This window comes from Caenorhabditis elegans, chromosome IV (assembly GCF_000002985.6).
Source record: "Caenorhabditis elegans chromosome IV".
NCBI classification, from domain to species: Eukaryota; Metazoa; Nematoda; class Chromadorea; order Rhabditida; family Rhabditidae; genus Caenorhabditis; species Caenorhabditis elegans.
Window position 1 is genome coordinate 6,183,955 of NC_003282.8, and position 22,824 is coordinate 6,206,778.

Here is a 22,824-nt window from a genome sequence, read left to right on the forward strand (position 1 = left end):
TCAAAATACTCATTATCTTCAGCATATCCTCATCATATTCCTCTCACTTCAACAAAAAAAACGCGTTGAAAATGGCACTCTTGAGAGTCTCAATTGACTCATGATTTATATGATCAGATGAATGAAAGAATAGGAACCAAAATTTGGAAGATATAAAAACTGTCTTGGCGTTGTTTCTTGACAGATTTAACAGATTAACAAGCTTTGAATTATAAAAATAATATGAAATGGCCAAAAAGAACTGTATAAAAATTAAAAATTGTGTTATATTCTTCAAAAATTTCACTTCATTTTTGTTAGAATTTTTACAGCTGGGTGACCTATTTTGAACTGCTGCACAAAATATTTATAGTTCAATTCTGTAATTTTCTTAGATTTTTCTGTGTTTTTCACCTGTTTAATTTTTTTCAACTGAATTCTTTACAATTAAAAAACACTTTGTTCTTAAAAACCATGTTGAACGTATTTTGAGCCAAAGTATGAATTTTGGCATTAAAACTAATTGGATAATTCGTTTTTAAAAACAAAAATTGATTTTATGCAACCTTTTTTAACCATAAATTTCCTCAATATTGTGCCAGCCTTTTTTTTTTTGAAAAAATCAAGTACAATGTCTGAAAAATAGCAATTTAAAAATTTTTCAGACTGTTATTTCTCTATTCAAGTTGAACAAAATGTTCTCATTTTAATCGAAATCTGAGCTTGAAATTCTAAAAAATCATAAAAAAATTATTTGCCAAAAAATTTATTTTGAGCCTTTACTTCCCAAAAACGAACACAGTTACAGTATGTTAAATACTTCCAATAACTTTTTTATTTAATTTCGGCATAATTTATGTTAATTACCATAACGTTTTAAGTTCCACCAAAGCAATAAGAATCCAAAAAATTATTTAATCTTACAATAGGAATATGAAACATCAAACTTGTTGGGGTGAAGGAACAATATTAGTGGTGTTAACAGAAAATTTATGTTTTTTTTAATTTTCGGGAAATGCATAAAATATTGTTCAAAAAGCACTAGAATACCTTTAATTAAAATACCTCAGAAACTCGATTTCTCGAAGCTTGTTCTGAAAACCAGAGAAATCTAGAAAAACATAAAAACCTTCATGGGACATAAAACATTCCGAAGAAAAAAAAACAGGTGACTCCGTAAACGATGTACTAGTAAGAGATGACAATGAAGCAATAGGAATGGCCCTTCCCTTCTTCCTTCTTCTTCCAAATGCTCACTTTTCTTCGTTTTGCATGCATCTCGTGAGAAAAGAGCATTCCACGTGTCTCATGGGACCAGTTGTATCAAATCGTCTCCATTCCTCAAGTTTTAAATCCAAACACACAATCCACAAGTGTACTTTCTTATTTGAGAAATGTTTTACCTGGTCAACTAAAAAAAACCTGGATTCTCTCTCCTGTTTCAGCGTTGCCATTAATTGGAACAATGCTTCTGAAAACATTGTGCGATCACTAGAATACATAGGTTCAAGTCAAACACCTAGAATTACAAATTTTCAGGTTTTTAAAGAAGAAAGAAAAAATAGGGTTTAATTTTTACACATTTAGACAAGTGTCTTTTAGCCCAAAATATCGGGTATAAAAACATTCCGTCCCCGATCCGTGGGTCTCGCTAGTCAAAACCATAAATACGTCCAATCCTTTTCAATTAGTTTTGCCTATGATTGTTGATAAGGCCTCCAGGTTATATTATAACTCCAATTTCTGATTTTTATCAATAGTTGATATAAGTTATCACTTTTATTTTTATGATTAAGCAGTAAAAAGTAGTAAAGTGAAGCAGAAGCGCTGTTATCTTTTGAATTTTCCACTCAAAAACACTGATGACGATATGACAGGCCGATTGCATTGATAAGATTGTTTTGAATAATATGGTATAAAAGGAACAGTGATTAAATTTTGATAGTTGAGCTGAAATGAAACATTGGTTTTTAACTGTTTTGCTGATAGGAACACTTTCTATTTTTGAAACCAAATATCAAGTAAGAGTACAAAGAGGAAAACTCGTGAAACATGCAACTCAGAAATATGGTCTGAGAAGGTTTGATCGACTTGTTGGGTTAGTTAATCATTTTATTTTGTTCTCACAAGAAAACTGAAATTTCATATAATCATTTTAAATATATCTTCAGAGGCCAACATCAACATGTAGCGGATTTCCGTGATTTCGCCTATTTTGGAAATATAACACTGGGAACTCCAATCGAGTCAACTGCTGAGCAAACTTTCCTGGTTGTTTTGGACACTGGAAGTTCAAATGTTTGGGTTCCAGATAACTCTTGTGGAATTGATGATAAGTAAGTGATAGTTCATATACCGTAAAGAAGGGACAATTTATTAGTACATAGAACAAAAATATTCAAAAATTTGATCTGAAACTGGTTTCCACTGCTAGAATTAAAATATTTTAGCCTAGCTATGTATCAGACAACATTTACTATTATTCTTGGAATTGAAGATTTAAAAATACTTGATAATTAAACTAGAAAATTAAGTAAGCTTTTTCCAATGTTGGTCATTTACTTTTTGTATTGTTTTTGGAATTTCAGAATATTCAATTCAGTATTTGAAATTAAAATCCCCATTGACTTCAGTATGACCAAAAATGCCTACCTACCTGCCTTCAAAGCAAAATGTGCCTGCCTCCTGCTGTCACTCTCCATGTGAACAATTTTTCTGATTTTTAAGTAAGCATATCAAGTGAAATGAAAAAAAAAACTACATATACCAACATTGAAAAAAGTAAAATGCAGAAAATAGGCGATAGGCAGAAAGGTAGGCAGAGAGAAATTAAACATGGTAAGCCTGAAGATCAGCATTTTTACCACAAAAGGCCTAATAAAATACTCTCCACAACATTTCAATTAAAACAAAAAAAATCACCATTGATTTAAAAAAAAAAAATATTCCTGTTTCAAAAAAAAAATGTAACTGTTCACAATTTTTTTCTCATCGATGTTGCATAGATTTATTTTCTATTCGAAAAAATCCTCTAATCTAAATATCACATTTCAATATAACTGTAACAAAAAAAACATTTAAAATTGATACTTCGAACTGGTCCTTTTTCAGAAAATCAGCATGCACCTACAAAAAAAAGTATTTCGGGACTGATTCAAGTTCCTACGAAAAAGACGGAACACCATTCAGTATCAGTTATGGAACTGGAAGTGCTTCTGGATATTTTGGAAAAGATACACTATGTGTGAGTTCTAATCTGACTTATGAATTGAAAATCTGAAATTCCAGTTCTCGGACACCACTCTCTGCATAAAATCTCAAATCTTCGGTCAAGCAAATAACATTGCTCCATTCTTTGCAAATCAAGAAATCGACGGAATTTTAGGACTCGGTTTCACTGATTTAGCAGTCCATAGTGTACCTCCTCCATTTGTGAATGCAGTTGAGCAGGGTCTTGTTGATGAACCAATATTCACAGTTTATCTTGAACATCATGGAATCAAAAAAGAGGCAAGCGGTGGATATTTCACTTATGGTGGAGAAGATCCTGATCATTGCGGGGAGATTATTACATGGATTCCGTTGACAAAAGCAGCATATTGGCAGTTTAGAATGCAAGGGTGAGTGAGAATTTTTTTAGACATTTCAATAACAACAACTTCGATATTAAAGTTAGATATTAAAAATGCATATATATGTTACTATTGAAAGAGTACATGATTAGTTTTTATACATTTTCAAGATGCTTATTAGTTACGAAATAAATGAAGAACTTCATTGAGATATCAATCCAATTCTGATTTTCAAAATGTTCCAACTGTAACTACAACATGCGCCAAATTTTTTCAAGTGATTACGCATTATTTGTTGAGAAATTACAGTTCGAATTTTTAAACCTACTTTTTCAACTAACAATAGAATCGACCGCACACGTAAAAAATGTTTGAAAAAATATCGTCTAAAACTAAATATTTTTTCTTGAAAACTCAAACAGAATAACATAAAATCCTGCTTATTTTATATGTTATTCAAGAATTTCACATGTAACAAAATTTGTGTCCATTTTTTTTTCATTTTTTCTGTTCCAAAAAAAAATTTAAGATAAATCGATTTTCTAGGTTCGTCAAACACTGCAAGTTTTCGAACTTGCAGAGGTTGTCGGCAATATTTTTTCTAAATTTTGGTTGAGAAAATCATGTACTTTGTCTCAGATTTTTTTTAAATTTAAATAAATAAATATAAAACTGTTTCAAATTTGTGTTATATTTGTTTCACATCTCGCAAAATATTCAGAATTGGAATCGACAACGTCAATGAACACAAAAATGGTTGGGAAGTCATCTCAGATACCGGAACTTCTTTCATTGGAGGCCCAGGAAAAGTTATTCAGGATATTGCAAATGTAGGTTGATATTTCGTTTTTTCTCCAATAGTTTTGTTTTTTTTCAGAAATATGGAGCAACTTATGATGAGTATAGTGACTCCTACGTGATACCATGCTCTGAAATTAAAAATCTTCGTTCATTGAAAATGAAAATCAACGATCTCACGTTTGAAATTGATCCAATCAATTTGGTGGCTCATGTAAGTATTTTATATTTTGGTAGTGTGAGAATCTCGAACGTATCAAACTGAAAAATGTTTTTAACTAGAAACGAAGATCTTCATGGACACTGAAAAAAAAATAATTTTGCCTGTTTCAGTATGCTAGTAAAAGCCTGGCGTTAAATTCATTTATCATTAATCTATTCTAATGTTACTCAAATTATGAAATATTACGACTCAAGGACAATATATGTATACTTTTAAGAACTATTTGCTTGGAAACCGGAACGGGAGACAATAAGATAACTTACATATTTAGTCAGTTATGCTAGTAGTTCAGTTTGTTGCCGGAATCATCAAATTTCGAAATTGGCAACTCTCCGAAATTTTCGATTGCCACCCGCCCTAGGTTAAAATTAAGCAGTCACAAAATTTCATGGAAACTTTTGCCACAAATTTCCTTTAGAAACCCAAATCTATAACTCCTAGAAACTTCGGGCTACATTAATTTGTTTTGTGTCTGAAGTGAAGCCGTAATCCCCCGGATTAAATAATTGCAAAATAATTTCAGCCTGACTCCAGCGAATGTGATTTGACTCTTTTCGATATGTATGGTGGAGGTTTCGGACCATCATGGATCCTTGGTGATCCATTTATTCGTCAATTCTGTAATATCCATGACATCAAGAATAAACGGATCGGGTTGGCTCATTCGAAGCAACAATGAGATATCGTCACTTTTTGATCTGTTTTTTTTGTTGAAAATTGCCCCTTTTGAACCCAACATTTGTGCTAAAAATTCCCATTTTTCTGTATGAAAGAATTGAATAAAATAATTAACAAAAAGCCGTGACGCAATTGCAACAAAAATAATTGGAAGAGGGAGAGTTAATTATCAAGAGTCAGTAGATGGATATTTACTATTATTTTAAAGTTCAAAATACTTTTAACTTGCACGTAGAAATTTCGTACAACTCAATCATGCTCTTTAGGAGTTAGGAGTTACATTCGTTGAAGAAAATTAATCTAAATGCTATTTTTCACAAAAATTTACTGTTTCAATAAACTCGCATAGTTTTAGTTACTTTTTTTGCTGTTACTTTGTTCGTGGCTTTCATACCGTATATTCTCTATTAGTGCTGCATGCAGCACTTATTTCCAGGATTTCCAATACTCGGATAAGGAAAAATATATTCCAACTTTTTTATTGACGAATTTCTAACAGATATTCAAAAAATTACCAGATCCTCCGAGATTGCGTGAGACTTTAAAAGACGGGACGCCACATCGGATATTCACTGATTTTTTAATCAGTTACATTTTTACTGATAATTTTAGAAGTTTCAACTTTCTGATTTTTGATGGTTCCATTACGTCAATAGGGTTGTCGAATATAAAAGTTGGCTGAAAAATATTCTCACATTTTTTGATCTTAGTATTTGAAAAGATAAGTTTTCGTGATATGATCTACGGCGCTGAAGTTTTGATTTTTTTTGTCTTTTTTTTAGTTTTTTAGTTCTTTAAAAACTATCCTAATTATTTTTTCTTATACAAAGAATCGTTTTGAAAAGGTACTGAAATGAATTTGAACTTTGAAATTTAGTTTGGTTTTTTTGAAGAAAAACAGCATTACAAAAATTTGCTGTTTCACTTTTGTTACTAATATGAGAGAACATTTCTTTGTCAGTAATTTCGTCAGCATGGCTAGTACTTCGCTTACTTTAATTCTAAATACTTCCAATACGTTTATTTAATAAAATATTGTCTAGCTTGGCTAGTTTTCAAATCATTAAGCTGCATATCAGAATTTCAAATGAGACAAAATTAAAATAATAAACTGTATAATAACTTTGAAATTTCTCAAATTTCATCGGGTGCCGCAGAATTATTTTTAAAAATTTAAAGAAATAAAATTCCACGTTTCAGCATTGTTACAAATATGTTAACACTTATTTTCGTCAGTAAACTCGGAAGTATTATAGAAAAAAATGTCCTTGTGAGAAAAAAACAAGTGTCTATTTACTATTAATGATTCTCAAAATAATCGAGTTCTCTCTGAAAACTAATACATGTGCACTCATTTCAAATGTTAGAGTATTATGTCTGGTTGGACATTTTTGTAAAAATGTTTGAATAATGTCTGAAAATGTTATTTAAAAAAATTGATTGAATCGTATAGTCAGATTCTAAATTAAAATGTATTCAAACCTATTTCTATATTTTATATCATCACTTTTAAACTTATCTGACGCACTTGCCCCACGCAAACTAAAAAAAAAGACTAAAACCAAAACTACAAATGTTCGGTTTTGGATTCTTTATAAGGACTTTTTTCTATTCTTTTCTCTAGATCTTTTTGCTCTTTCATTTGAACTTTTTTTTGCTTAATTCCATCTACTTTTCAATATTTCAATTTTCCAAGTACTGCGGCTTTCCTCCATTTTCAATTCACCGAATGCAACTTTTATTACATAGTGGTTTAGTATCCGGATGAAATTATTAGAGATATTTTATAACTTTTAATTACCCTTGTGTCCAAATTTTTAACTCTTCGAAACACCAAAAATGTGAGACAAAGCCCATTAAAATAACTAATCAGATTTATTTTTTATATGTATTTTAAACTTTTGAACTTGAAATTTCAAATCAATCGTTTCAAAACAAAATTATAGATTTTTTATTCTCAAACACGAATAATAGTAATAGTAGTTAGTTTTCAAACTTCCCGTTGAAAAATATTGCAATTTTTTTTCCGCTGTTTCAATCCCTTTGTATAAACGATTCTCGTTTTTTCTAAAGTAGTTAGTATGTTCGTGGTGAAAGACTGTTGTCAAATGATTGAAGTTTTATTTTTTATATTTAAAACAAATTTCAAAAACTGGTGAAACTATTTTCTGCTAATTTCTATACTTCTGGAAATTTTAAGTTTTCCAAAAATGAGAAAATCAAAAATGTACAAATCCGAACCATACAGTAAAAAAACCATAAAAATAAAAAAGGCTACAGATTGTGGAGTTATTACTAATATTTTCAGCCATTTTAATGAGTACGTGAAACAAACAATTAGGTAAAAAAGTCCGATTAGACAAATTCAACGGAAAACAATTGTAAAAACTAAATAAATGTGCCTACTTCAAAATTGTTCTAGAAAATGAACAAATACAAATTACCAACAATTTGAGGAAAAATTTTAAACTAATGATTATTATTTTTCAAAATTTGTTTTTGTATGTTATATCTGCTTAAAAATTTAAGAATTTTTAAACCAAGTTTACCTTTTTTTAACTTGAAAATCCTCGTGGTTTTAATTGTTTTGAACAGAAAAATCTTGAAATCGTCAATTTGCAATGAATTTACCTTATGTCTCACTTTGTATCAGGTCACTTCCATTAAAAAAAACAAACTATATTTTTGAACTATGTAAAATTGTTTTTTTGTTGAAATCTGGATTTTCATTTTTGATTACATAACAAAAATTTTGACTATTTCAATTTTTTGTTAAAGGGGGAGTAGAGTTTGTGGGGAAATATATGTTTCTGACTCTAATTTTGCCCCTGATACCGAATATCGATGTGAAAAAATTAAAAAAAATTTCCCTGATTTTATATTAATTTTTAAAATCCGAAAATCCATTGGATGCCTATATGTGAGTTTTCAAACGCAAAATTTTCCCGCCAGAGACGCCCCTACGAAACCGTGCCGCACGTGTGGGTTTACGAGCTGAATATTTTCCTTCTATTTTTATTTGATTTTATGCCGATTTTCGTCGATTTTTCTCATTTTTTTTGGTGTTTTTTATTGAAAATTTTGTGATTTTCGTAAATTTATTCCTATTTATTAATAAAAACAAAAACAATTCCATTAAATATCCCATTTTCAGCGCAAAATCGACTGGAGACGAGGAAAATCGTCTGGAGATAGAACGGATCAACAAGATTATTATTATATCATTAATAATATTTATCAATTTTCTTCTGAGAGTCTCATTGAGACTCTTATTTACGCCAAGAAATAAATTTAACATTAAAATTGTTCATTTTTGGAAAAAATAAATAAATATAAAAAATTGTCCTCGAGGATCCTCCGGAGCGCGTCGAATCAATGTTTCCGGAACTCTGAAAATTAAATGTTTGCATTATTGTAAAACCCTTTCGTTATTGAGATTTGATAACAAGATATATCTGGAAGCATGGATAGCGAAAAAGAGGAGATTACAGATGAGGATGAGGATGAAGATAGAAATTTGCCGACAACTTCGTCATGCCGCTGATTTTTTTGATGTTCTACGCTTAAATTTTCAGCGAACGAACTATTTTTTATATTTTGATTGTTTTTAAATAATATTTGCCATAAGAAATTCTCACTTTTCCAGGAAACGTCGTTTCGCCGCGATTTTCCTCGTCTCCGGTCGATTTTGCGCTGAAAATGGGATATTTAATGGAATTGTTTTTGTTTTTATTAATAAATAGGAATAAATTTACGAAAATCACAAAATTTTCAATAAAAAACACCAAAAAAAATGAGAAAAATCGACGAAAATCGGCATAAAATCAAATGAAAATAGAAGGAAAATATTCAGCTCGTAAACCCACACGTGCGGCACGGTTTCGTAGGGGCGTCTCTGGCGGGGCGTCTCTGGCGGGAAAATTTTGCGTTTGAAAACTCACATATAGGCATCCAATGGATTTTCGGATTTTAAAAATTAATATAAAATCAGGGAAATTTTTTTAAATTTTTTCACATCGATATTCGGTATCAGGGGCAAAATTAGAGTCAGAAACATATATTTCCCCACAAACTCTACTCCCCCTTTAAACTTTTATTGTAAAATTTCAATAATGTTCATTCTTGCACCTATTTCATATTCTTTATCAAGAATGCATGCAATACTAATTTCCGCACACCTTTACGGCGCAAAGTTGTTGGTGTATATTTGATCGCTTTGAAATTTTCAATTTTTTTGTACTTGAAACTGCTGTTATTTTGAATTGTATTGAACAAAAAAATCTTGAAATTGAAGTTATCAATTTTAAATATTTCAATGGATTTACCTGAAATCTCACTTTATATCAGGTAATCATTTCCATCTCTAATTTTACTTTAATTTTAAACTATGTCTAAATCGTTTTTTGTTGAAATCTGGAGTTTTTTTTGAGTGCATAAAAATAATTTTGACTGTTTCAATTTTTTGTTATAGTTTTAGTAAAATTTCAACAAAGTTCCATTTGTCATTCGGCGAAAATTTTTTATACATTTTTTAAAAGAAATATTTAATTTTTAATAATTTAATAAATGCGGGAAAATTGGTAAAAAAACAAAATTAAGTTGTTTTATGAATGTTTGAATTTGATTTTATATAAAAATAGGAGATCTCCATTTGAACGTGGCTTATTTTTTGTGGACATCAATTTTCTGCATGGCTTTTCACATAACAAAAGCAGGAAAATTTTATGAAAAAGATAAACTAAGGTTAAAAAATATTTTCGAAAACCGGCAATTACGAATTGCCTCGAAATTTGCTCCCCTTAAAATAAAAAAGTACTTTCTTCACTCATCAATATTTGTTGGTGTTTCTTTGATCGCATTGAAAATAAAAAAAATTAAAACCAATTTTTCTAGTAATTATACAATTTTTGAACTTGAAATTCTTGTAATCTTGAAATATTTTGAGCATAAAATTCAAAATTGAAGTCAGCAATTTTCATCATATAAACCTTATATCTCATTTTCATTTTTTTGCTATAAATACACCAAACCAATATGCAAAAAAATGAATATTTTTGTCCGGATATTCCGAGAAATGAACACCTCTAAACAATTTTCGCCTACGCTTGTCGCTCTCGTTGACCAAATCACGCTAATTCTCCAATTTTTTATTGTTTTCAGTCGAGAGGGTCTTTGTTCCCATTTTTAGACATTTATTGTTGATCTACATACGTTCTATTTTGTTTCACCCTTAAATATCCTGAAATTGATGAGAAGAAAAAAAGAAAGTAAAGTTCTGTGAAGAAGTGTATGTATGTCAGGAAGGAATGAGAAAGTAGTAGAGAGGTCACTAATAAGATTTAGGAAAAAGAAAAATGGGACCTTTTAGAATTAGGAATAGAGATCGGCTTCTTTCTCCATACGCCTACATTCTTCCGAGTGTGGTTAGCTCAGAATGAACTATTAGGTTTCAAAAGTTAGTTGAGTTTTGTAGTTCTTTTAAAGTATTCGAACTTTTTGTTTTTTTTTTGCCTTACTGACTTAGTTAGTTCAATTTTTGGAAAAGTGTTTCTGTAGAAAACATAGTAAAGGTGGTTCTAAAGGATATTCCCCAAAAAAAAAGTCTTGTGAAAACTATTCAATGGTACAATTATTTAGTGTGTGAAATTTACTTGATAAATACTTCTTCAAGAAGTCTTAATATTCAGTATGTGTAGAATGTTTCAGTATTTTTAAATCATCCGCAAACTTGTTACATCTTAGTAGTTAGCAATTTTTGATTTTTTTCGATATTTCGGAAATGTTTTTTACCTGTTTATTGGGTGGGGGTGTACTTTGAGCACGCAATGTTCGTCTAGATAGTGTTCTTCGAAATTCAAAGTCATTTGATTTTCTATTCGGGAAAACAATTTGATTTTCAAGTTTTGGAATAATTTGAAGTCAAGTTTTAAGTAGAAAGTTTGATTTAGTGAAATTCCAAACAAACAATTAATATAACTAAAAGTTTAAAAAAATGTTGAAGCATCTAAAAAATGATCTCTAAAACTGGTTTTAGGCACTTGTTGAACTCTAGTTTAGAACCTCGCCACAAATTATTCACATAAAATATTTGGATTTTACGATCCAATGTAAAAGTACAACGATACGTTTTTAAATGTTTTGAAAGTGATAAATGGTGAATGCATAAAACTAAAAGTAGAATCCGCAAAGATATTCGGAAGATAGGCGCCTACTTAGGTGTATATGCCTGCCACTTTCTGTCAGCCTACGGGAACATACGTACGGTCTCATCTGCAGTTTGGCACTCAATGAGTGTGTTTCAAATAGCTTATATTTCCGTAACCAATTTCTGAGATTTGTTGTTACCGTCTTGTTTTCGGTATATGTATATTTTTGTGCCTACATAGATTAATACATTCGTTGAAGGCGGCGTCAAAAAATAAAATAAAACTCTTTTCAAATTTTTACTGTTTCGCACTGTTTGTAAAAACTTCACTTTTGCATTAATTTATAATTCGTTGAATCTTTCTCTTATGTAGTGTCAAACCAAATTCATTTATGATATTTTAAAGTATTGAATTTCCGGCGTTTGAGGCATGTTTTGAAATCGAAGAAAGTTCTGAAAAATTTGTCCACAAATTTTATATTTTTCAAAAGTCTAAAACAGATTCTTTAAAAAGTGTACAACGCCTATGAACATAATTTACAGGATTGCATTTTGGCACATTCAGAATTAGATTTGTTGAAAATTACCAAAGACTAGATTGATTTTGGTAATTTTCAAATTTTCACTTGTTATTCCATTTTTCTATAGCGTTTAATGCCACAGAGCAGATTTAATAAACTCTTGGAATACAACGGCAAAATTGAAAAAATCAATCTTCTACTGTTTCACGGTATTCTTAAAATGTTCAGTGTTTCATTAATATGTAATGCAGCTCGTGCGATTGAAGCTCTTAATGATGATTTCAAAAAAGGTGGGTGTAAGTACGTAGCAACTAATTTACAAATACACCTAATTTCCATTCTTAGAATCAGACCAACATTTGTTACTCAGGCCCCGCTAAATTGAAATTTCAATCATTTTTTTGCAACGACGAATACCCACCCCGGTTTCACCTGCTTTTTGCCTCCATACTGCCTTCCCAAACATTTTAAAGCGACACGCCTTTTTCTTGAGCATTGACTTTTTTCATAAAAAGTGAGTAAAAAAGAAGAAGAAAGATCGAAACTACTTTTTTTGTTGTTGTTCGTTTACATCCAATAAGTTCTTTCCTTAAATGTTCAGCCTAAGAACATTGATGTCATTTATTTTTACTACTCCTGTTTTGTGAGTCCTTGAAATAAAAAATTACTGTTTTCAAATTTTGATTTAATCAATCCCAAGCGTTGATTTGAAGTTGAAATTCCAAAGTCCATAAGATATTTTTCCTTGTTTCATATGTTCCATAATGTTTATTTTTAAAAAATATGTCAGTTAAAACCTCAAACAGCAAAAATCTCAAGACACAAATGACGCCAAGAAAAATAATCATTTTGTATCTGTTTTCAAAAGCTTATAGGTAATTATTAATTGTTTTTAGGCCAGGAATACAAATTACTCAGAATAATTGTGATTTCGGAAAACGCAAAATATTGCTCTGATACTCTGATAAAATATGTATTATGTCTTTCTTTAATTTTAATCACTTTCATAATGATACTAACTTCAAGAATTCCTGCAATTTTGAAACTAACCGGTCTACTTAAATCTGCTTTTGCTCTTGATTTTGTGTCAAAGCTTTGCAATAGGCAAACACGTAGGCACGAGGCAGGCAGACATTTTTAGTCGTAGAAACTCTACTAAATTACGACTTAAAATAACTTTTCTTTCGTTATAAGGTTTACTTCATTTTCAACCCATATCATCATCATCATCATCTTCGCAAGAAGAAAAACATCTTGAAATTCTCAGAGAAATCCTACTCAAGTACCTGATGATGGATGCTCAATGCTCACTTATTTTTGTCATTTCTGAAAAAAAAACTTGTTCCTTTTTGAACAAGCTTCCTCCCGGCCTTTTTATTGTCACTTGCATCCAATTTGAAAATCAAATAGACTATGTTCGATATAAACCTAACCCCGTATGGGACCACACACTTCACTTTTCAAATTAAAATTCTGGTGGTTTTTATTTTGGCGGTTTTTTTTACTTTTGCAAACATTGTCTAGTACACAGTAGTTTTCTGGAAAGAAACAAAGTTAAGACTTTTGATTGAACAATTAATAAATTGAATAATGCAAAAAAAATCCTGTTTCAAGTACTGTAAAAAATATTGGTTTTTTTTCATTGATTTTTGTTCAACTGGCTTTTTATTTTATTGATTTATCGCCTTTGACCGTCTCTACAAAAACATGAATCCCCATGTTTTTCATAATAACATTGAAAATAATATTTTTGGAAATTATGGAAAAGCTGATAATAATATGTAGCTGTGACATTTTTGTATTAAAAAACATTAAAATTGATTCTGTTTCACGTTGTTCATATATTTCTAGTAATTCGAATTTGGTACTACTGGGCTTATATAAAAATTCTACAAAAAACAATAATATATTTCATTACTTTTTAATCAAAATTCAAATCAGAAGAAAAACCACTTTACAAAACTAATCTCGCATTTTTTTTGTTGCTTGTTTACCTTTATTATTATCAAATAAATATTTACCAAAATTCGAGTATATCACTGCAAGAAAAACACCCTTTCACTTTGCGTCATCATATTTTTGTCAGCCAAAATTTCTAATCCTTGATCTGAAATCTGAAATCTGAAAATTTCTAGCCTCCCCCACTTTGCTCATTTACCTCGATATTTCTCTGAACGTCTCCAATTTTCTACATCACTGAACTTTAAGGAAATTTCTGGAGTCTCGAGACATTTCACTCAACAATCCAAACTAAGTTTTACACAAGGAATTTATTTGTGCTTGATGGCAAATAATGTAGAAAATATGTGAGGGGGATTATCCAGGTGTAATAAAAATGCGAGGGAGGGCTGAGATGAAGCCATTTGTGTCCAATGTTTCCCAGCAAAATTACACGTTTTCTGTTTTAATTTGGTCAATTTTTAGACTCGGAGATTATCATATTGTTTGACGTATTCTTGATTACTTTGAAACTTTCAAATTAAAAGTGATTATTTTGTTTTTGAGAGTTTTGATTCATAGTATCGAATATCTTGCGGTGTACGTGCTACTTTACTTCGCGTCTATTTTACCTATAAACAGTATAAAAATTGTGTAAAGTGTTCTTCAAACTTTATGTTTTAAAGTACTATTTAAGTGTTGCTTTTTTTATCATTGTAAGCGTTCAAGCATGCACCACTACTCTAAATTTCTTGAAAAACTCAGTTTTTAAAGCACTCGATAAACTACCAAAACTTTGACTGAACATTTTTTTAAATATAAAGTTTTAATATAAAGGCAATTGCGCGACCATAACCACTATAAATATGTTGGAAGTTTAGTTAGTGAACTTGAAAAAATACTGAAATTATGTACTTGGCAATAGACAGTCGTAGGAAGAACTGAGGCGAGCAAGTTTTTTGGTGCAGGTTGAAAGACCCTTAAAGACCCTTTTTGATATTTTTTTTAATAAATGCATTTTCAAACATGCGCTTTTTGGCTTATAATTTTTTTTCTTGTTATCAAAGTCAATAAACATTACCCGTGTTGCTATTGAATTACTTGAATGTTTTTCGAAATTGTTTCATAGGTTCCATGAAACAGTTTATATTTTTGCCGAATATTCCCATTGATTTTTTTTTGAATGATAACTCAAAACTAAATTGTTTTATTTATAAAATCAACTCCTTATTTGCTCAATTAATTTCACAGACTTACCGTGATCAATCCGTGATCAAAGTTTATAAGGTCTGACGTACTACAAAGATTAAAAAGTCCGTGATTGGGGGCAGTGTTTTGTGGAAAAGAAAATTAAACGAAAATTAGGTGACAGGTGAATGTTTGATGACGTGGCAAATCAGGGATTAAACTTGGGTGATAGGTTTTCAATTCATTCATTTGCGGCAGTGAGCTCAAAAATTGTCTTTGTTGATTTTTTTTTCCGATAAAGTACGATTTTCGAAAGGTTAACTACACTTATGACTGTCTGAGTTTACAGAAGGTTTTTAAAAATTGGTTCTGAATTATCCAATTTTTATTGACAGAAAATATTGACAGAAAAATATATTTTCACAAAAAGTTATTCATTGTAGGCTTTAAATCATGTTTCCATTGGCGAAAATTAAAACAACACCTTTTTATTTTTACGGTTTCAATATCTTCTTAATTTAAATTGTTTTTTTTTCATGTTAGTCATGTGAATTGTATTTCTAAAAAAATGTATATAAACTGATTGTTTTCAATCAAAAACTGCTTTTTGTAAATTTCCACTGTGCATATTATTAGAAAAAGATCAACATTGTGCATTTTCTAACTTGTTTATCTAATTCTTTTAAACTTTCTGATCAATTTACCTGCAGGTGTTGCAGAAAATGACGTGAATTCTGAGACAATTAGGTAAAGGTTGATTGAAAGAGTGGGTTGAGCTGATTCAGTGATTTTGAAAAATAACACATTAGGTTTTTGACTTTATTAGAAAAACGGTTCTTGAGTTTTGAATGAAAGAGGCAGACTGATAGAAAAAATTATTTAATTTCGAGAAAATTCAAGCTTTTATGGAACAATAGCAATTCTTTAAAATGCTTTGTATTTTATTAAAAATTGTTTAGAAAAAATCTGTGAAAAAAAATTATTTTTTTTAGAATAAAGATTTCAAGTTTCACAGTAATTTTCATCTATTTTAAAAGAAAAAAACATATAAATTATTATTTTTTAATCAATAAAAAATATTTTTAAAAATCTTAGAATATTTAATTGCTACTTAATCGAGAAGTTCGAACGATTTCTCTTTATAAATTGGTTATAAAACTCTTTCCAGAATGGGTTGATTTTTAATATGTTTTGTTGTGAACAACTTTATTGGAAAAAAAAACTATATTCGTTTACTCGAAAAAAACATATTGAACTGGCAGAAAACTTTAAAAGTAACCCGTTTCTTCTGTGACAACTGTGCAAATATATCTATTTTTATTGATCATACAGTACCCCTCCAAAACTTCTCAAAATTATAAAACTAATCTGAAAAAGTGAATATCTGGAAAACCAATTTCACGCGTGGCCTTTCCATTCTTTTCTTTTTGCATTTCCGAACTCATATTTCTCCAGAATCCAGGTGATTTTTCTGTGACGTGACATTTGGAGGGGCTGATTTCAAAAACTAACAAGGCACAACCTCCTGGAATTTCTTGCAACTGAAAATTCATTTTTTAAGGTTTACGTGAATTTTGCAACAAAAAAAGATTTCTGGTAAATTTATGTACAAGTTAACATTTTCTTGTATTTTGAGTCGGGTATGTGTTTTAAATACTAGAAAATTTCCGTCCACCACCACCATGACCAGTGACTTCCGATAATAATTTGAGCTTCTAAAACACTTCCCATTTTCTTCCTGTTTCTGAGCACTAACCTCCTCACATCTTCCTTTTCCTTTTACTGCTCATTCTCTTTATTTTGTGTCTGAAAGTTTCCGCAACCTGCCTTATCCAATTACTATTTTCCTCTCTCTATATCCAAGCTCTATGACCAGTCGTCTTTTTTTTCTGGACGCGTTTACTCCATTTTCCACCTCTTTTGTTTCTCGGTTCAATTTTATACCCTAATGATGTGGCCATTCAAATAATTTTTTCACTGTTTCAAGTTTTCGTGATAGGCTTGGATTATAATTGAGAAGACACTGGATTATCTACCATATGTACAAGTAGATTTTTATACCATTCTCAGTAGAATTCTCATTAGATTTCAAAAATTTTAACATTAAAGGTTTTTCTTAGAGGTATCAAATATTCAAGGCGTAACACGGGGCGCCTATTGTACGCTTCGCACCCTACCGGCCACAAGGTTTTTAAGGTGCGAGGTCCCATCTTTCCAAAGCCCAGGTTGATTTATTTTCAAATCAACATTGGTGTAAGTTTATTGTTTCAGACAAATCTATGCTTCAAAAAAATTTTTATATTTTTGTATTAAATTCATCCTGAATACAATTATTCGCCGTTTCGAGAATAAAAAAAAGTACCTGATTTTACAATGTATGTTTCATCCCTTGTGTGTTCAACCAATAGGTGGTGCGTATTATTCACAGTTTCAAAAATTCAATTCAAAAAGTCGATGCGCCAATTATATATTTACATTATTTATTTGTTAGTAAAGTTTCATTTCCTTACACTCCTGAAAATCTCTCGAATTTTTCAACAACAAAAAAGTCAAAATTATTCACAGTTTCAACATTTCAACTTAAAATTTCCTTGTTTTAATCTTATATTCAACAAGCCAATTTTGTTCTTCTAACCAAGCAATCCTTCATTTTTTGTATTTCCCCTCCTATTTTATCTATCAGCTGATATAAATCTGAGTCAGGACATTGATAAAATTTGTTCTTTGTGTTTAAGCGGCTTATGCATTTGAAAAACAACAACAAGATTGTTTTAAAAAATTATTTTAAATTTGAGTTTTTTCACACTGAACATTTTTTGTATGAATAATTTTTAGGTAGCTGAACTTTTTTTCCTTCCTCTCTAATTTATCAGAGTTTTGAAAAGGCCAGAGTGAAACAGGTGAATTCAAAAACCGAGGTTTACTTCTCACCTGAAGTTTTTTGTGCGAATTCTGTGAAATGGTGACTGATTAATTCATCTTACACATTGTCTCATTCTCTCGAAAACTACAATTACTCATGCCCTTTTCTTTCCCTTCTTTTGAAAAATAATTTCTGTTTCAAATATTCTACAAGTTTCAGAATGACAACGTGTCCCCTACCACCCAGTTTAGACGAAATGGATCTGCGATTAGCTGCCGATAAAGTGAGTTTTAAGGGAAGGCTGTTAATGAAACAGCAAAGCGAGAATTAGTTTTACGAGAAAATGAAACAGTGAAAATTTGAGAAAAATATTCGAGTTTTTAAGTTAATTAGAAATTTTTAAAAAACCATATCTCAAATACCTCTAGAGTATTGTGTGGACATGTGACAATTTTCATGCCAATAGAGGAACCGATATTATTTTTTTACTAGTTGGGTACTAGTTGGTATTTTAAGGGAGGTAACTTAATTGTAAAAAAAAAAGTTTCTCAAAAACTTTTAGATTTTCTACCTTTATATCATACCTATAAGAAATCTAGACTTTTCAGTTTTAAGAAAATAATTTTGAATCCACTATAATAATCCATTTTGTTGTTCCTTCACATAGATTTTTGCTATCTTTTGTAATTCCAAAAAACTTCAAATGTACTCAATTTCCCAATTTCCGTGTTCTTTTGTGCTTACTCACCACAAATTCAAAATAAACGTTTTGTAGTAAATTTGTGAATTATCAGGAGCACCTGGAAATTATCAGGGATTAGATTCAGGATGATCAATTTATAATTATAAGTGTTTTGAAACAGAAAATATATTTTGTCAACTGTAGTTTTTATGATGGAACAGCTAATAATGAGAACTAACACATTAAATTAAAACTCTGCAACAGACGAATATAAATTGTTTTAAAATTAATATTGCCTAGGACTTCCAAGGTATACCTACCTACCTTATGCCTGTCTAGGTGCATACGTTTTGCTTTTTATGGCGAAATGTGGTGTCTTGAGCCCTCACAGCCGCATTTCAGTAAAACTGTAAAAATATTAACAATTACTTTAGTAAGCCGCCTTGAAGAATCATGAGTAAGCCGCCTTGAAGGCAGGCATTTTATATTGAGAGCAGCTTATAAGCTTCATTAGAAATCTGAACTAATCAATATTTCAGGTTCTAAACGGTTCACTGATCAACTGTACATTCCAATCGTTTTACGATCAAATGTATCAAACACACGGAGTATACTTCATATTTGAACCAACTCCGTTCGTTCATCCAATTGTTTCACAGATTTTCTATGGAATCCTGTTCACACTAACAATATTTCTGGCGTTAATGGGCAATTTTACAGTGATGTGGTAAGTGAAATAAAGTGAAAAATGACAAAGTCTGTTTCAACATGTTAATAAGTTCCACGATTACTTGTGATGACACTGGATACCTAAACTTAGGAAATATTCGCTTTTTTTGCTCAAAAAATTTTTAAAGATTTAAAATTAATTCTCAGGATAATCCTGTACCACCGTCAAATGCGAAGCGTCACAAATTACTATCTGTTCAACTTGGCAGTGGCGGATGCCTCGATTTCAGTGTTCAACACGGGATTCTCATGGTCTTATAATTATTATTATGTTTGGAAGTGAGTTGTTTTAATGTAGAAGAGAATAACGAAACGAAATTGGCTTCGTGCTAAAAGTTGAACTGAAGTTGTAGCGTTGAAACATACTTTTTTTGTTGTTGAGAAGTTTCTAAAAAAGTTGTTCTATTAAAAGTGATTAATCAATTTTTATGGTCAGTTTCTAATAGAATTTCTAATAACGTATGAAGAAAGTTTGAGAATATTTATGTGTGATTTCTCTGACATGCCACACTCCTACAGTAATCCTGCCAGTATTGTTTAATTTTGAGCATTATTTTCGGAATAATTGTGACGTGGAATTAAGGTTCATAACTTTTGAAATAAAAACGAAATTGGAACAAATGAGCTATGTAGGCTTCTCGTTGGGAGCTCATTGATTTTAGAACAAAAGGTTTTGATTTAATGCTAACTGTAAGAAACGAATAAAACACGGAGCATTTAAAAATATCTCTAAAAAACTTATAATTCTGCAATTATATTTAGATTCGGAAGCTTTTACTGTCGAATAAACAATTTGATGGGAATAACTCCGATTTGTGCAAGTGTATTCACAATGATTGTCATGAGCATTGAAAGGTATACTTTGATATTTTAAGGCTCAAAATTCATACATATAAAAATTCCAGATATTATGCCATAATCCATCCATTGAAAAAGCGTCCAGGACGACGATCAACTGTTACCATCATCATAATGATTTGGTTCATGGCATTTTTGTTCGGGGTTCCAGCATTTCTTGCGTCAAAGGTATGAGCTTTTCTCCGAGCATATAACTTCAAAAATTGAATATTTTAGGTTGATGTCTATTACTTCTACGATGGTTACACATTATACGAGAATCCACTGTGCCTTGCAGACAATTATCCCGGTGGAAATGAATCACTACTTGGACAGGTGTAAGTTCAGATGACCTCACAAAATTAATTTTTTTGGCAATCTGGCATTTGGAAAGTTAAATTAATATTATAATTTCCAGATACAACAACGGACTGATAACTGTTCAATACATTCTTCCACTATGCATTTTATCAGCTGCTTATTATCGAGTTGGTGTTGAGCTGAGAAAGGTTAGTAATTTTCTAATCAAAAAATCAACAACCTAATAATATTCAGGATAAAACCGTCGGTGACGTGAGACATGCAAAATCAGTGGCCGCAAAGAAGAAGGCGTCAATCATGTTGGCAGTGGTTGTGTTCATTTTCATGATTGTCTGGTTCCCATACAATGCCTACTATCTCACATTGCATTTAGTTGAGCCAATTGGGAATAAAATGTTGAGTCTGTACATTTATATCAACATCTATTGGTTGGGAATGTCGTCAACTGTCTTCAATCCTGTCATCTATTATTTTATGAACAAACGGTACGTTCTATTCGGTTTTCAGTTAATTTTTTAAAGGGAGTTGCTTTTTTTTGAGAACTAAAAAATACGAAATTTTACTTTTTCAAAAAAATTTTCTATTGTAAATTTGTGGAATTTTTTCGGAAATTTTGCGATTTTTGCCCCAAAAATACGGTACCTGGTCTCGGCACGACAAATTTGTGTTTAATATGTGGTGTGCGCCTTTAAAGAGTACTGTAGTTTCAGACTTTTGTGTCTAAAAACAATTTTCATCGATTTTTCGCATTTATCGATAAAAAAAGCATTTATTTACTTAAAAAAAACTTAGAAAGCTATAATTTTTAAAAATCGCGCGAAAACCCAAGAAAAACCGGTAAAAATTCCGAAAATTCAAAGGTTTGAAACTACAGTACCCCTTAAAGGTGCACCTTCTTATTGCATTTAACACTAACTTGTCGTGTCGAGACCGGGCACCGTAATTTTGGCGCAAAACTCGCAAGATTCTGCGTCTTGGTAATATTCTCAGCGGCACTAAATTTCATGATCGGAGAGAGATTTTGCGGAAACTCGTACATAATTTTGATGAAAACCCAGCTGAAAATGACTTTCTAAGCATGGGGGAAATGTTAAAAAAATCTTAATTTATTTCCAAGCGAACTCCAATTTTTTTTCCAGATTCCGTGTCGGATTCCATCACGCATTCCGTTGGCTTCCATTCGTTCGTTCCGATAAAGATGAATATCAAACAATTCTTTCACAGACACGTCCATCTCTGATGCCACCCACAACGATGGCGCATACGGATTTCTGACAATTACAGAAATATAGGAAACAATCTGAAAGTTGTATTTAGATTATTCAATTGTTCATGTGTATTTATTGTTGACGGGTTTTAAATTATATAAATTATTTTTTATTCGAAAAATGGCTCCTACTACACGTATGTACACGATTTTTAATTAATACTATGCAATTTTTGAAATAAAAACATTTTATTTTGATTCTCCTGGCTTTTTTCTTGTTCCAAGTGCCGCCATATCCTTATATCGTTTTTCTGACATCGAAATCTCCATTAAAACGTATTCTTTGACTGATGGCGATTCGATTTTGTCGCCGATTTCTTCTTTTACTCGTTCGAGTGTATTTGTAGGGTATTTTGAGCCTGAAAATGGATTTTTTTTGGTTTAAAACGAAGAATTTCAAACTTCTAGAGCACTTACGATAATAATCTAAAAGTTCTTGGGCATAAATAAGCCATACACAACTTTCACATCCTTCTTGACAGCACAATCCGGGTTCTGGTTCCATTGGAGGTCTCTGAAAAAAGAATAATGATTTCTATTATTCAAAATTTACACTAACCATGTTAAAAGTTGCTAAATATCGTTTCGTACACATCCTGATAATTGACAATCCATTTTTGACTAGTATTCTCATCGATCGAGACGTGCTGTAATTTTTTTAAACAATTTATGTTGAAGTAACTACAGAATTGAGGAAAAGGGCGTTAAAAAATAATCAAATTTGGATATTTCGTTTTTTTATAAAACTTTAAAATTATTTTCAACATTTTAAACAGAAAAAACAATAGGTAAAACACGTGATATGCCACAAACACGAGAAAAAATAGAAAAAAAATAAATAAATGCGTTGTCCGAGAGTAGTCCGCGAGGGTTGTAATCCTAGGCCACCGTGCTGGTTCTCGGCCATTTGGTGGGACTTTCGCCGCGAAATTCGATTTTTATTTTCTGTAGCAATGATTTAGAGTATTTAAGAAATGATTCAGTTTTTAATGGGTTTCCGCTGAAAATCTAACTGCTTATGGTTATTTTGCAAATTTGTGTTATTGTTGCACAATTGAATCGTCTGAAACGCAATTATTTGAA

At 30.8% G+C, this 22,824-nt stretch overlaps 3 protein-coding genes and 46 non-coding genes across 49 annotated transcripts; 32 read left to right on the forward strand and 17 right to left on the reverse strand.

The window, feature by feature from the left end:
* Positions 1 to 164: 164 nt before the first annotated feature.
* On the reverse strand, positions 165 to 185 carry 21ur-14958. Its single transcript, NR_055452.1, has one exon.
* A 667-nt stretch (positions 186 to 852) lies between these two features.
* On the reverse strand, positions 853 to 873 carry 21ur-5425. Its single transcript, NR_055453.1, has one exon.
* Positions 854 to 874, reverse strand: 21ur-11992. Its single transcript, NR_055454.1, has one exon.
* Positions 856 to 876, reverse strand: 21ur-15186. The gene has a single exon (NR_055455.1).
* A 584-nt stretch (positions 877 to 1,460) lies between these two features.
* Positions 1,461 to 1,481, forward strand: 21ur-4577. Its single transcript, NR_055456.1, has one exon.
* Positions 1,482 to 1,711: 230 nt separating this feature from the next.
* On the reverse strand, positions 1,712 to 1,732 carry 21ur-11274. The gene has a single exon (NR_055457.1).
* A 108-nt stretch (positions 1,733 to 1,840) lies between these two features.
* On the reverse strand, positions 1,841 to 1,861 carry 21ur-7199. Its single transcript, NR_055458.1, has one exon.
* A 73-nt stretch (positions 1,862 to 1,934) lies between these two features.
* Positions 1,935 to 5,370, forward strand: asp-9 (Peptidase A1 domain-containing protein; the record flags this gene model as incomplete). Its single annotated transcript, NM_068527.5, has 7 exons — positions 1,935 to 2,077; positions 2,151 to 2,315; positions 3,091 to 3,223; positions 3,268 to 3,599; positions 4,273 to 4,381; positions 4,429 to 4,563; positions 5,096 to 5,370. The coding sequence occupies 7 exons, from the start codon at positions 1,935 to 1,937 to the stop codon at positions 5,249 to 5,251; spliced, it is 1,173 nt and encodes a 390-aa protein (NP_500928.2). The 3' UTR covers positions 5,252 to 5,370.
* On the forward strand, positions 2,975 to 2,995 carry 21ur-21. The gene has a single exon (NR_055459.1).
* On the forward strand, positions 3,175 to 3,195 carry 21ur-6254. Its single transcript, NR_055460.1, has one exon.
* 21ur-733 lies at positions 3,625 to 3,645 on the reverse strand. The gene has a single exon (NR_055461.1).
* Positions 3,758 to 3,778, forward strand: 21ur-1512. Its single transcript, NR_055462.1, has one exon.
* On the forward strand, positions 4,269 to 4,289 carry 21ur-6440. The gene has a single exon (NR_055463.1).
* 21ur-3162 lies at positions 4,721 to 4,741 on the forward strand. The gene has a single exon (NR_055464.1).
* Positions 5,371 to 5,624: 254 nt separating the features above from the next.
* Positions 5,625 to 5,645, forward strand: 21ur-9379. Its single transcript, NR_055465.1, has one exon.
* A 264-nt stretch (positions 5,646 to 5,909) lies between these two features.
* Positions 5,910 to 5,930, forward strand: 21ur-11073. Its single transcript, NR_055466.1, has one exon.
* Positions 5,931 to 6,211: 281 nt separating this feature from the next.
* Positions 6,212 to 6,232, forward strand: 21ur-6910. The gene has a single exon (NR_055467.1).
* Positions 6,213 to 6,233, forward strand: 21ur-15681. Its single transcript, NR_055468.1, has one exon.
* On the forward strand, positions 6,215 to 6,235 carry 21ur-4902. Its single transcript, NR_055469.1, has one exon.
* A 251-nt stretch (positions 6,236 to 6,486) lies between these two features.
* On the forward strand, positions 6,487 to 6,507 carry 21ur-7400. Its single transcript, NR_055470.1, has one exon.
* An 819-nt stretch (positions 6,508 to 7,326) lies between these two features.
* 21ur-3846 lies at positions 7,327 to 7,347 on the forward strand. The gene has a single exon (NR_055471.1).
* Positions 7,328 to 7,348, forward strand: 21ur-11718. The gene has a single exon (NR_055472.1).
* A 169-nt stretch (positions 7,349 to 7,517) lies between these two features.
* Positions 7,518 to 7,538, reverse strand: 21ur-5904. The gene has a single exon (NR_055473.1).
* A 2,206-nt stretch (positions 7,539 to 9,744) lies between these two features.
* On the forward strand, positions 9,745 to 9,765 carry 21ur-2429. Its single transcript, NR_055474.1, has one exon.
* A 1,191-nt stretch (positions 9,766 to 10,956) lies between these two features.
* Positions 10,957 to 10,977, forward strand: 21ur-9170. Its single transcript, NR_055475.1, has one exon.
* Positions 10,960 to 10,980, forward strand: 21ur-11329. The gene has a single exon (NR_055476.1).
* A 609-nt stretch (positions 10,981 to 11,589) lies between these two features.
* Positions 11,590 to 11,610, forward strand: 21ur-297. The gene has a single exon (NR_055477.1).
* Positions 11,611 to 11,743: 133 nt separating this feature from the next.
* Positions 11,744 to 11,764, forward strand: 21ur-8972. The gene has a single exon (NR_055478.1).
* A 393-nt stretch (positions 11,765 to 12,157) lies between these two features.
* Positions 12,158 to 12,178, forward strand: 21ur-14735. The gene has a single exon (NR_055479.1).
* Positions 12,163 to 12,183, forward strand: 21ur-762. The gene has a single exon (NR_055480.1).
* A 446-nt stretch (positions 12,184 to 12,629) lies between these two features.
* On the forward strand, positions 12,630 to 12,650 carry 21ur-12027. The gene has a single exon (NR_055481.1).
* Positions 12,631 to 12,651, forward strand: 21ur-6734. Its single transcript, NR_055482.1, has one exon.
* A 1,133-nt stretch (positions 12,652 to 13,784) lies between these two features.
* Positions 13,785 to 13,805, forward strand: 21ur-6155. The gene has a single exon (NR_055483.1).
* Positions 13,788 to 13,808, forward strand: 21ur-1741. The gene has a single exon (NR_055484.1).
* A 1,121-nt stretch (positions 13,809 to 14,929) lies between these two features.
* 21ur-15131 lies at positions 14,930 to 14,950 on the reverse strand. Its single transcript, NR_055485.1, has one exon.
* On the reverse strand, positions 14,931 to 14,951 carry 21ur-6243. The gene has a single exon (NR_055486.1).
* Positions 14,952 to 15,017: 66 nt separating this feature from the next.
* 21ur-5469 lies at positions 15,018 to 15,038 on the forward strand. Its single transcript, NR_055487.1, has one exon.
* Positions 15,039 to 15,585: 547 nt separating this feature from the next.
* Positions 15,586 to 15,606, forward strand: 21ur-8677. Its single transcript, NR_055488.1, has one exon.
* A 746-nt stretch (positions 15,607 to 16,352) lies between these two features.
* 21ur-5803 lies at positions 16,353 to 16,373 on the reverse strand. The gene has a single exon (NR_055489.1).
* A 693-nt stretch (positions 16,374 to 17,066) lies between these two features.
* On the forward strand, positions 17,067 to 17,087 carry 21ur-820. Its single transcript, NR_055490.1, has one exon.
* A 563-nt stretch (positions 17,088 to 17,650) lies between these two features.
* On the forward strand, positions 17,651 to 17,671 carry 21ur-3914. Its single transcript, NR_055491.1, has one exon.
* A 443-nt stretch (positions 17,672 to 18,114) lies between these two features.
* On the forward strand, positions 18,115 to 21,937 carry tkr-2 (G-protein coupled receptors family 1 profile domain-containing protein). The gene is made up of 9 exons (NM_068529.2): positions 18,115 to 18,188; positions 19,127 to 19,314; positions 19,464 to 19,595; positions 20,079 to 20,171; positions 20,222 to 20,342; positions 20,391 to 20,491; positions 20,572 to 20,662; positions 20,709 to 20,959; positions 21,614 to 21,937. The coding sequence occupies exons 1-9, from the start codon at positions 18,126 to 18,128 to the stop codon at positions 21,747 to 21,749; spliced, it is 1,176 nt and encodes a 391-aa protein (NP_500930.1). The 5' UTR covers positions 18,115 to 18,125; the 3' UTR covers positions 21,750 to 21,937.
* 21ur-10185 lies at positions 18,192 to 18,212 on the reverse strand. The gene has a single exon (NR_055492.1).
* Positions 18,314 to 18,334, reverse strand: 21ur-8884. Its single transcript, NR_055493.1, has one exon.
* 21ur-11642 lies at positions 18,702 to 18,722 on the reverse strand. Its single transcript, NR_055494.1, has one exon.
* Positions 19,391 to 19,411, forward strand: 21ur-5499. Its single transcript, NR_055495.1, has one exon.
* 21ur-7943 lies at positions 19,614 to 19,634 on the reverse strand. Its single transcript, NR_055496.1, has one exon.
* On the reverse strand, positions 20,085 to 20,302 carry C49A9.39. Its single transcript, NR_055497.1, has one exon. It is a non-coding gene; the product is annotated as an Unclassified non-coding RNA C49A9.39 (non-coding RNA).
* C49A9.10 (Oxidoreductase-like domain-containing protein) lies at positions 21,830 to 22,390 on the reverse strand. The gene is made up of 3 exons (NM_001027912.2): positions 22,301 to 22,390; positions 22,159 to 22,255; positions 21,830 to 22,100 (listed from the first exon to the last, which is right to left on the reverse strand). The coding sequence occupies exons 1-3, from the start codon at positions 22,373 to 22,375 to the stop codon at positions 21,931 to 21,933; spliced, it is 342 nt and encodes a 113-aa protein (NP_001023083.1). The 5' UTR covers positions 22,376 to 22,390; the 3' UTR covers positions 21,830 to 21,930.
* Positions 22,391 to 22,824: the final 434 nt, after the last annotated feature.

What these genes read in the sequence shown, in the direction of transcription:
- tkr-2 (NM_068529.2), top strand. Translation starts at nt 18,126, where the DNA reads ATGACAACGTGTCCCCTACCACCCAGTTTAGACGAAATGGATCTGCGA. An exon ending in ATTGTCATGAGCATTGAAAG is followed by an intron (nt 20,172 to 20,221) that starts GTATACTTTGAT and finishes TAAAAATTCCAG; the next exon opens with ATATTATGCCATAATCCATC. An exon ending in GAATCACTACTTGGACAGGT is followed by an intron (nt 20,492 to 20,571) that starts GTAAGTTCAGAT and finishes TATAATTTCCAG; the next exon opens with ATACAACAACGGACTGATAA.
- C49A9.10 (NM_001027912.2), bottom strand. Translation starts at nt 22,375, where the DNA reads ATGAGAATACTAGTCAAAAATGGATTGTCAATTATCAGGATGTGTACG. An exon ending in ATTTAGCAACTTTTAACATG is followed by an intron (nt 22,256 to 22,300) that starts GTTAGTGTAAAT and finishes TTCTTTTTTCAG; the next exon opens with AGACCTCCAATGGAACCAGA. An exon ending in AGAACTTTTAGATTATTATC is followed by an intron (nt 22,101 to 22,158) that starts GTAAGTGCTCTA and finishes ATCCATTTTCAG; the next exon opens with GCTCAAAATACCCTACAAAT.